The 12,065-nt window shown below is 34.6% G+C and overlaps 1 protein-coding gene across 1 annotated transcript; it reads left to right on the top strand.

The window, feature by feature from the left end:
• Window positions 1-4,738: 4,738 nt before the first annotated feature.
• LOC104210395 (UDP-glucose 6-dehydrogenase 3) lies at window positions 4,739-7,885 on the top strand. Its single transcript, XM_009759293.2, has 2 exons — window positions 4,739-4,943; window positions 6,156-7,885. Exon 2 carries the CDS (start codon window positions 6,178-6,180, stop codon window positions 7,618-7,620), a length of 1,443 nt encoding a protein of 480 aa, XP_009757595.1. The 5' UTR covers window positions 4,739-4,943; window positions 6,156-6,177; the 3' UTR covers window positions 7,621-7,885.
• Window positions 7,886-12,065: the final 4,180 nt, after the last annotated feature.

The raw sequence follows: 12,065 nt of genomic DNA, 5'->3' as shown, positions 1-12,065 counted from the left end.
TACCTGTTTCACTATGTTCTGTGTTGCTATCTTCATTAGTATTTGTAGCTGTTGTTCTATTCTGATATAGTATTGTAGAATCATGTAGTTGTATTCCCAAACTTGGTGTTGTATCAATAAATATTTGTTGACACTTGTTATCTTTCTTTATGAAAGGAAATACATCTTCTCTAAATATGACATTTCTGCTTATGAAGAATGTCTTAGTAGTAGGATCATATAAAATGTATCCTTTTTGGACTTCTAAGTACCCCATGTGTATAGAAAACTTTGCTCTAGGAATTGGCTTATCATGTTCTTGTACAATTTTAGCAAAGCACAGACATCCTAGTATTCTAAGATGCAAGAGAGAAGGCTTCCTTTTATGTAGCCTTTCAAAAGGAGATATGTTGTCAATGACAACACTGGGCATTCTGTTTATTAGATGGACAATAGCTAATATACAATGACTCTAGAATTTAATTGGTATTTGAGCTTGAAATCTGATAGCTATTATGACTTCTGATATGTGTCTGTGTTTCCTCTCAGCTACCCCATTCTGCTGAGGGGTGTATACACATGTTCTTTGATGTATAACTCCCAAATCTTTGAATAGTTGTTCACACACAAAATTCACAAATTCTGAACCATTATCAGTTCTTATTGTCTTCACTGTTACATCAAATTGAGTTCTGACATATTTGAAGAAATGTTGAATTGAAACACATGCATCAGACTTTTGCTTTAGTAAAAATACCCAAGTCATTCTTGAAAAATCATCTACAATAGTCAAAAAATACTTGTTTCCATCCAATGTAGCAACTCTATAAGGTCCCCACAAGTCTACATGTATTAGATCAAAACATCTACTACTCTGAATACTACTTGTAGAAAATGGTAATCTAGTCTGTTTGGCATAAGGACATACTGTGCATTTGTTTATTCTATTCTTAATAGTATCACTATCTACAGATAGTATTTTCCTAAGAATCAGAGTAGACACATGACCACATCTTATGTGCCAGAGTACCACATCTGATTATTTAACCTCAGTTGCCTCATTTCCTCTTGCAATTAGAGCAATCATTCTGTTCCTTTCAGCTGTATTAGTGTATAAAAGGTATAAGCCACCATCTTCTTTACCAAATCCCCTTCACCTTCCCAGTGAAGAGTTCCTGAAATACACAAAAATCAGGAAAGAATGTTGTTGAGCATTGCAACTCTTTGGTTAGCTTAGACACTGATAATAGATTGTACTTGAATTGAGGAACATAAAACACATTTGTTATTGTGCTATTTTCTAATATAGAACTTGCTCTTGTATGAGTAACAGTTGTAATATCACCATTTGGTAACAATACTTTCTTTGGATTGTTTGTTTCAATTACTGTTTTCTCATCTAGTAAGGTTTTGTCAGACACCATATGGTTTATTACTCCTGTATCTATAATCCACCAACTAAGGCAATTAGAAACTAATAGAGTTGTATCAATACCTGCCACATTAGCTGCTGAAGTCGAACTTGACACATTGGTTTTATTCAACATTTGCAGAATCTGTTCATACTGTGTTTTTGTGAGAACATAGTTCTCAAGACATGTATTCTCTATATTTAGATTAGAGCCTTGAGTTTGAGTACTACTTTCATTTTTCACCTGATCCTGCACATTTGTATTCTGCCCATAATTCAATACAGGTGGTTGCTGATCATTAGAGTGATCAGTCTTTGTCATTAGATTCCCATTGTAGGCTGTATTTGTACCAGCATTTCCTTTTCTTTTGTTCTTAAAATCTGCAGGATATCCCACAATCTTATAGCAATTTTCTTTACTATGTCCCTTCATTTTGCAAAAATCACAGCACATTATAATTCCTTCTAAATCTCTGATTCTGATTTCCTCCAGCTTTCGAGTACATAGCAATCTCATAGTTTCCTACCTGACTTGCAGGATTAGACCCCAAAATTTCTGAGGCTGCAGCAACCGAATTTTGTCTTTCATCACTTACAATTAATGCATAAGCTTGATTGCCGGTAGGAATGGGACTTCTCATCAAGATTTGGATCCTTGCTTGAGAATATGAATCATTTAACCCCATCAAGAATTGATATAACTTCAACTTCTGCAAATACACCACAAATTCTCTTGATTTTGGGCAGTCACAGCTAGGTGCTGGCACTAAAGCCTCAAATTCTTCCCACAAGTCCTTCAACCTTGAAAAATAGACCGATACAGAAACTGTGCCTTGTGACAATGTTGCAATTTCCTTATGTAGATTGTAGGTTCTTGACCCATCAACTTTGTTGTATCTTTCTGAAAGATCATCCTAAACTAATTGAGCACTTAATGCGTACATATTCCTCCAAGCAGTCCTTTTGCCACTTAATTCATAATCCAAGACAACACAATCGCATTGACTCTTTCCCAATGATTCCGCATCGATTCTGGAAAGTTTTCTTTCTTGCATGTATATCGACCATACCCAACTTGTTTCTACTTAGCAGGGCTACTTGCATGGACCTAAACCAGATGGAATAATTCTCAATCCCAGTCAATTGAAACAAAATTATTTTAATACCACTTACATCTGCAGGAGATACAAAAAAGTGGATGATTATAGTCAATCCCAGTTGCTTGATTCCTAACATTTTGATTCAATTGATCACCATCAATTTGAACTCCTGGTGTCTGACCCAATTGCTCATTTGGAATCGCCATTTTCTTGCAGATTCAAGTACTCAAGAACTTGCTAATTGCAACTCTTCACAGAAAAAAAAACAGAAATGACAGAGATGGAGTAGAGTCTGGAAATAGGATCGAATTGAAGTTAAGTTTTTGAGCTTCTATGCTTTGATACCATGATATAATTCGTGTATAGATTCGGATGAGATGAAGATGATAGAATGAAGAAGACAACTCTAATAGAGAAGGAAGAGGAGAAAACAAAATTAGCTAAGAAAGTATATTTTCTGTTATTCCATAAATGAGTAGTATACATGTATTTATATTATCTATATATGTGTGTATTTGTAACTAATTAACTAATCATCCTAACAACTATTAAGACGTTAATAACTGAATAAGCTGAAAAGACTATTCTACCCTTATATCATTTAACATTAAACAGTCTTTGGTTGGTCATATAAGAAAAAATAATCTTTGTATAAGTTAATACAATATTTGGTTGATCTTACCAAACTCCGAATATGTGATACCCTTATAAGTTATGCATGAAATTTGTTATTTTATGCGGGACGAGTGTGAAATATGACTATACGTATATTATTAATACATGGATAAAAATAACTAAAAGCAAAGAAAATCGTTAAAGTAAGCATTCATTGGCATTTCATGTATTATTATTTATTGTATAACGATACATAGTAAATTATTAATTACTGTATAAACAATAGTCCCCGTACCAAACCATCCCTGAATATTTCGGAGCTCTAATTAAGTACCATACAACAACAACAATAATCCAGTATAATTTCACTAGTGGGGTCTGGGGAGGGTAGTGTGTACGCAGACCTTATTCCTACCCTGGGATAGAGATGTTGTTTCCAAATAGACCCCCAGCATCCTTCCCTCCAAAAACTCCCCACCTTGCTCTTGGGGTGACTCGAACTTACGACCTCTTAGTTGGAAGTGGAGATTGGTTAATTAAGTACCATAATGAGATGAAAGTTAGCTGAGTATCACAAGTCACACTAACGTTTTTCCGCCGCACAACTAAAAATGAAAATAAGCAAGAAATGTTTCAACCGGGATTTATTTGCTATTGGAGTTTGTAATACGCAATGTCAATTGTAATCTCTAGACCGAGTCAACTTGGTAATTAATATTCATTTGAATTTGAATAAGAAAAAAAAACAAGCAAAAGTGTCAGTATGTGGAATGAAATTAGGCAATTCAAGGGTTGGATTCTGAAACCATATTGGTCCATAGAATTGGTTCACACAGGATTGGTGCTGCACCTTTCCTGGAAGGGCAACGCCACCGGCCGCCGTTTTGATTTGACAGTGGTGCGTGAACCGTCAAAACGCGTGGGAAAATATACCCATCTCTGCTGGCTTCCAGCTCAAACTATTCCGCCTTCCTCAGTTCTGATTCTTTTATTCTTTCCAATTGACATTTTCCCTACCGATTATTTTAAGGATTCAAACTACTAGGAGTATAATTTATGTAACTTTCATACCATTAGAAATAAATATGTATATATACTCAATTTCAACTATGTCAAACAACATACCACTCAAATTCTACAAGTACGGTCCGAGAAAGGTAGAGTCATGCATACTTCACCCTTATCTTGTGAAGATAAGAAACTATTTTCGATAGATCATCGGCACAAGAAAAACGAAATTTTTTATTACTCTATTTGATTTAATATGACAGTATCTACTTATTTGTGTGGTAAGAAAAAGAACAATACATTGATCGTTTATATATTCAGAAATGATTTAATTTAATTTTTTTATTTTATGTACAATTACATGATTTTATAACCACAAAAAATCTCATGACAAGTTTATAACCACAAATGAAAATACTTTTATTTCTTGAATTTGTATCTAAATCAAATATTATCACAAAGTGAAATAACAGAGTATTTAAAATTTTATAAAATGTGGAGTAATATTTAAATATAAAACTAGATGTTTTTTTAGCAAGATAATTAGATGTGAAAGTGAAGGGCGTTTTGGACAATTGATCCGCAACTGACGAATACTTTGTTCGCTTTACGTGTGGAGGCATGTCGTTGATCCCTCCACATCAGTGCTGAAAACGTGAAAAAGTAGGAATATTTATTTTAAGTTTTTCCTCAAAGTTCCCTTATTAAAGACTCCTCACTCCGCCTATAGATCTTAGATCTGCTACCACTATATAAAGGAGGTCCCCCGCCCTCTTCTCTTTCAGATCCATCTCCTTCTCGTAAATTCATCATATCTGCGATCTCAACAGGTACGAATTTGCGGAATTGCCTTTCTTATTTTCACCTATATTTACACGGTTCCTTGTGTCACATCGAATGCATTTATGATTCAGCTTTGCTATATTTTATTCGATTTCATAGATCAAAAAGTGTGAATTTTGTGGTGTATTTAAGGTTAATTTGAGGGAAAAAGCTGTAGTTTTCTTCTTTTCCGATTTAATTATGAAAATGCTAGAGTTTGATTAGATCTAGTGGTTGCTCAGATCATTCATTGATGGATCTGAAATATGAATATTAATAGACGATCTGAGTGCCTTTGTTTTAGATCTGGTCAAGATCATGCCTGCTAATTCTCATTGCCTTTGGCATTTATTAATTTCTGTGTCGAATTAGTGAAATTCGCTCTATTTTCAGTTGTTTTATATCCCCTATGTTCCAAAATGAATGACACTCTTTTCTTTTTCGGAAAGAATGATACTTTTCTAAATTTTGATATAATTTAACTTGAATTTCCCTTTAAAATCTTAATGACAAGCTTTTATAGTTACACAAATATAATGTTTAAGATCACAAGTTTCAAAAGTTTGATGTACCCAAATATTATGGCATATTTAAGACCTCAAGTTTCAAAGGTTTCTTATCTTTCTTAAATTTTCTGCCCTGTCAAATGAAGCTATATAATGGAGGGAGTATAATATATCAGGTTGAATGCCGGAATTGCATGTTAGCAGTAGTGTATGCGATAGATAGTTTGAATTAATGTCATCCTTTAAGTGTTGTTTATTTTGACTTGATTTTTACGGTGTTACTCTAAACCAACTCTAGATTTTCGTCTTTTCTGTGTTACTGTAATCCTTGTGCGTCTCCAGTTTCGATTGTATCCTTGTCTTAGCAGCATATCCTTCTTATGCATTCTCAGCTTGTTTCCTCTGCAATAAGAAATGTATAAAACAGTAGTCTTTTATGTTACATGTTACATTTGAGAGTTAAAAATCTGGTGGTAAGTATAGGGCAGACAGTGTGCTCGTGGTGTGTGTTCCAATCATTATTTTCATTACGAATATCATGACAGGACCTAAAATTATTAGCTGAAGAAGTTAAATGTTATAAACATGTTTAAGCTTTTAGTTTATTGGTTATGCATGTTCTCTATTGTGCTCCTTATTGTGTTCCTTACATTATGGATTTTGCTTTGCCGTGAGAAGTTTAGCCTCAGAAATGCGAACTTTTGTCTGTTGTAGAATTAATAAAGAAGAAAGGAAAATGGTGAAGATTTGCTGCATAGGAGCTGGATATGTTGGTGGCCCCACCATGGCCGTCATTGCACTCAAATGCCCTAACATTGAAGTGGCCGTTGTTGATATCTCTGTGCCTCGCATCACTGCCTGGAATAGTGACCAGCTCCCCATCTATGAGCCAGGCCTTGACGATGTAGTTAAGCAGTGCCGAGGCAAGAACCTCTTTTTCAGCACAGATGTGGAGAAACATGTACGTGAGGCTGATATAGTTTTTGTTTCTGTCAACACCCCTACCAAGACCAGGGGTCTTGGAGCAGGCAAGGCTGCAGACCTTACGTACTGGGAGAGTGCAGCCCGTATGATTGCCGATGTCTCGAAATCTGACAAAATTGTTGTTGAGAAATCAACTGTTCCAGTCAAAACTGCTGAGGCAATTGAAAAAATTTTGACCCACAACAGCAAGGGAATTAACTTCCAGATCCTCTCAAACCCTGAATTTCTTGCAGAGGGTACCGCAATTGAAGACCTCTTTAAACCTGACAGGGTCCTAATTGGAGGCCGGGAAACTCCAGGAGGCCAGAAGGCTATCCAGACATTGAAGGATGTTTATGCTCATTGGGTTCCTGAAGACTGTATTATTACCACCAACTTGTGGTCCGCTGAGCTCTCAAAGTTGGCTGCCAATGCATTCTTGGCACAAAGAATCTCTTCTGTGAATGCCATGTCAGCTCTATGCGAGGCTACTGGAGCGAATGTTTCACAGGTGTCATATGCTGTTGGTAAGGACTCAAGGATTGGTCCCAAGTTCCTCAACGCTAGTGTTGGTTTTGGTGGATCTTGCTTCCAGAAGGATATTCTGAACCTGGTTTACATTTGTGAGTGCAATGGTCTGCCTGAGGTTGCTGAATACTGGAAACAAGTTATCAAGATCAATGACTATCAGAAGAATCGTTTTGTCAACCGCGTTGTAGCCTCTATGTTCAACACAGTCTCAAACAAGAAAGTTGCAATCCTAGGTTTTGCTTTCAAGAAAGACACTGGTGATACCCGAGAGACCCCTGCTATTGATGTATGCAAGGGACTGTTGGGGGATAAGGCTAGGTTGAGCATATATGATCCTCAGGTGCAAGAGGACCAAATCCAGAGAGACCTCTCGATGAACAAGTTTGACTGGGATCATCCCCTTCACCTCCAGCCAATGAGTCCCACAACCAAGAAACTAGTCAGTGTTACTTGGGATGCCTACGAGGCAACAAAGGATGCCCATGCTGTCTGCATTCTCACAGAGTGGGACGAGTTCAAGACCCTTGATTACCAGAGGATATATGAAAACATGCAAAAACCCGCTTTCATTTTTGATGGCAGGAATGTTGTGAACGTTGACAAGCTAAGAGAGATTGGCTTTATTGTCTACTCAATTGGTAAGCCGCTCGATGCCTGGCTTAAGGACATGCCTGCTGTCGCTTAGGAGCATTACTTTGTTCGAACTGCTTGTTTTGGTATTAACGATATTAGTTATCAGCGAGTCAGCTGGGATTCTTTACTATTTTTTTTACCACTTCAATTTCTGCTTCATTTTGTCCCTTGTAGTCATAAAACCATCATTGATATGAGTCGTATGTAAGATGTTCTTATGTTTTTTTTTGTATTGATGAAACTTACTTTTTATCATTTACTTGTCCTGTCGGAGGATTTATTTGTTCGATTATAAAGGGTACTTAAGTTTTGGACCAGATTCTGTTTTTTCTCTAAAGCAAATTTGTATTATTACAGAAACATTTTTGTTTAAACAAATCAGCTCCCCACCATAAGAAAAAGAAAATGAATGTACAGGGAAGTAAAAGACTTAAAAAAAGTTAATGAAATGAAAGATCGATGTAGCCATATTCCATCAAACCTCATCTGTCCTGCATGTTGATCAGCATCATTTCCTGGTTAGTACAAGATTCAGTACTACAGACTGGCTTTAGTATTCCGACTTGAAATGACACTCTTGCAATCAACATGAATCCAACCAAGAGGGGTTTCTCCGATGGTAAGTAACCTCCAGTTCCAACCAAGAGGTTGTGAGTTCGAGTCACCCCAAGAGCAAGGTGGGGAGTTCTTGGAGGGAAGGAAGCCGAGTTTCTATTGGAAACATTGTTTGTTGTACTTATAACTTATACCTGGATAAAGCACCAAAAGGATAAAACTACTTTAGGCGTGAGAACTCATTACCTTTTAGTTTTAAAAAATAAATAGTTACTAATTTTAAATTATATCTTGTATTTTCAATTTTAGTGCACTGCACCAAACCTGCACCCAACAAAAAATAATTTATATGCTATTAATCCCTTTATAATTAATCCCTACATAACTAAGACTTAAAATCTTGAATTTGTCTCAATCTAGAAAATGTAAGAATTCTTCTTAAGACCTAAATATGCCTCTGGAAATAAGAAGATGAAGCTCGTCTGGTTTGCTGTTTTGAAGTTTGTTTGACCAAAAAGTGTTAAACTAATTAATAAGGAAATAGAGAGTGAATCCTAGTTAAACATAATAAATTCTAGATCTAAAATTGGAAAATATCAGTGGGATGAGATCGTGTTCAAGAATAATAAATATCGAGTATATGACCAATGATTGTCAATGAATGTAGTAATAGATGCATACAATAAATGTAGATAATGACAATGAACGCAATAAGAAGGAATTTTCACCCAAATGTTAGGTGACTTGGACGATTTCCTCCCTGACAACAATGTGGGGTGATAGGAAATGAAGATGGATAAGGAAACTTTGGATCTTGTGAATGAACAACGTAAATCGAACAATATAATAGTGAACAAGCTTTTGTATATTCTCCTCAGTCAACCCTTTACAAAGTGTTCTTATCAAAAGATGAAGATCCCCTTTTTGTTTTTTATCTCTTCCTATTTATAGGGGATATTCTTGAGAAATCCTAAAAAAGTACAACAAAAAGGATATTCAATGGAATATTCCTTCTTTCTATCTAACTTATCCTATCGTTATTTTCATACCCCTTTGCTCGGTTTCGGCACTAATCTTTCTTAAGACGACTTTTCGCCTTCATGCCGTGGTTGACTTAATTCTCGACCATGTCCATTTACAGCTATTAAGTCCAATCCAAATTTTGACCAATACAAAGTTGACTTGTACATTTCCTAATTTCTTGAGCCTCTTCATTTCCGCTTTTTTTTTTTAGCTGGTTCCAAGTGTGACAATTTATTACATTTAATTATAGTGAATTTAGACCAAATCCGTCGGATACGAGCTCACTCTAAATAGAGCAATAGTGATACGGGAATTTAACTAATTTAATGCGGACTTGGTTGATTGACATTTGACAGTTAATCTGAGTTATTATCTAACTTTTTTTTTTCATTAATGGACAGCATTTGCCCTTTGTTAATCCCACTTCTTTTACATTGTTGACTGGTGATAAAAAAACTCAATATTTGATCTTAGGAACTTAAACATAATATTAAATTTATTTAAGCTACCAACAAGGGCTATGGTGGAGTGGTAGGTACTCTTTAATCATTAACCAGAAGTTTTGGATTCGAGGCCCTAGGTATGGAGTCGTCTTTGGTAGGAAACGTTTTATCCCAATGCGGGTCTTCCCGGCGCGAAAACCAAAAAAAAATAAAATTATTTAAGCTGCCTAGACAGTTTAGGGGTCGTTTGGTTTGAATACGGCTTATGCTGGGTTTAGTTATCTTGGTATTATTTTTTATCCACTATTTGGTATGTTGTATTAAAAATGACAATGAGATTAGTTATCTTGGTATTGTTTTTAATCCACTGTTTGGTATATTGTATTAAAAATGACAATTGCATAATTTTTAAGGAGAAGATATAAGTTATCCCGGTACTAATTACCCCACCCCCTACAAGGTATAAGTTATCTCTATGGCTGCTTATCGGGCGGATTGTGCGGTTATTTACTCTTAACGGTTTGACTTATCAGTTATCGACTTTTAAATGTATTAATCCGTTAGTCACCCGTTAAGATATCAGGCGGATTGATATCGGTTTAGATCTTATCGGACGATTATCGGGCGGTTTATCGGCCTAATTCAATCAAAATAAAATAAAATTTAGTCTCTGTATATTTAAATAGGTGGTCGACGTACTAAGAGAGACAAAGCAGACGAGACACCGTGATGGGTAAATTATCTGTCTAGAATCTTATTTATGTTTATGCACCAGGGCTAGGTATATATCGGGTAAAACCGATAACCCGAACCGTCAATTTTTTATTGGGTTATCGATATCAGGTTATTGGGTTAACGGTTCGGTAACGGTTTAAAATTTTTTTGCTATTGGGTTATCGGTTTGGGCCTCGGTTTGCCAATTTTGTTAATGGGTTAACTGATAACCCAATAAGAATTAATAAAATTACGACTTTATCCTTAAGTATATATAAATGCTAGGGTTTCAGTTCATTCTCTCCTATTCTTTCTCAACCCCACTCTTCAGTTGCTTCATCTTCATTCTTCATAGACCTTACTAGTTACTCCTAGCGTAAGTCTTTACTATGCTATATGTTAATTCTTCTCCTTTTTACTTAACTCTGGTGAATTGTCTTTTCTTTTTTGCTTAACTCTTGATTGAGTTATCTTATCGGGTAAACCGATAACCGAACCGATAATGATCGATAACCAATTAACCGATACCCGATAACCGATATCTTATCGGTCGGTTATTGGTTTATCAAATTTGTAAACCGATAACCGATATGCTAAACCGATAATATTCATAACCAAATCGAACCGACCGATGCCCACCCCTATTATGCACATTGGCCTTAGTCCATGTGAAAGATTTTCAATTGGCCGTTGTTAAAATAAATGTTCGTCATGCTTAGAATTCTAGGATGCTTTAAAACCCAGGCAAAGTTGATGAAGAAGTGGTGTAGCTGGTGTTGTTATCTTGTTTCAGATAATAAATTACGTCTTTTGTCACAATTAGATGTATTTGGCTTTCTTTTATTCTAATTCACTTTGATAGAGTACCGGAGGAAGAAGGGTTTTTGATTATTTAATATATACTAGTAGTCGTACTCGTTCGATGCGCGGTCAATATTAAAAAAAATATTAATTAAATTAAATTATGACCAGGCTTGTTTGATCCTATTAGATCGTATTGCTTTAATAAAATTCAATTGTCATCTTGTTTGTCAATACGATATACCCAATAATGAAATTTCTATTAAATCAAACGTACTTATATAGTCAATGAATAACTTTTTTGTTCTATTTTTCTTTATTATATTAAACAATATTTAGTATTCGCTTTCTTTTTGTAATATATGAGAAGATATATAATTTATTACTATTGATTTTTTTTTATTTTAAATTTTATTATGTTGTTCTTAATAATATTATCTAAATTTTAGTGAATAAAATCTATGTTAAACTAACGGGACTTATACAGGCAGCGCATCGAATAACGTTTTTGTTATGTATTTTTCTTTATTATATCTTTCAATATTTAATACTATTACTTTGTTAATAGAAAGTTTCATTAGCATATTACGTTATTTAATATTTCTCTGAAGTTTTTTTTATTACTTTATTTTTGTTTTTTTTATTTTTAAATAATTTTAAAACTCCAACTTAAAACTACTCCCCAATTTGAATTGGTAATTTATTATTTTTTTAATTTTGTTTTTTATATTAAAATTATATTAAAACTCCAACTTGAACTACTCCCCAATTTGAATGGGTAGTTTTTTTCTCTTTTTTTCGTTTTTTATAGCTTTTTTATTTTAAAATAATTTAAAAACTCCAACTTGAAACTACTCCCACCCAATTTGAATGGGATGTTACTTTTTTATATATTTATATTTTCATTTTCTAATTATAGTTAATTATAAGATATCTATTTTTATTTTAAAATTATTTTAAA

Source organism: Nicotiana sylvestris, chromosome 2 (assembly GCF_000393655.2).
Source record: "Nicotiana sylvestris chromosome 2, ASM39365v2, whole genome shotgun sequence".
In the NCBI taxonomy this organism is placed as follows: Eukaryota; Viridiplantae; Streptophyta; class Magnoliopsida; order Solanales; family Solanaceae; genus Nicotiana; species Nicotiana sylvestris.
The sequence above is the reverse complement of the archived record's forward strand: the minus strand, read 5'-3'. Positions and strand labels throughout refer to the sequence as shown.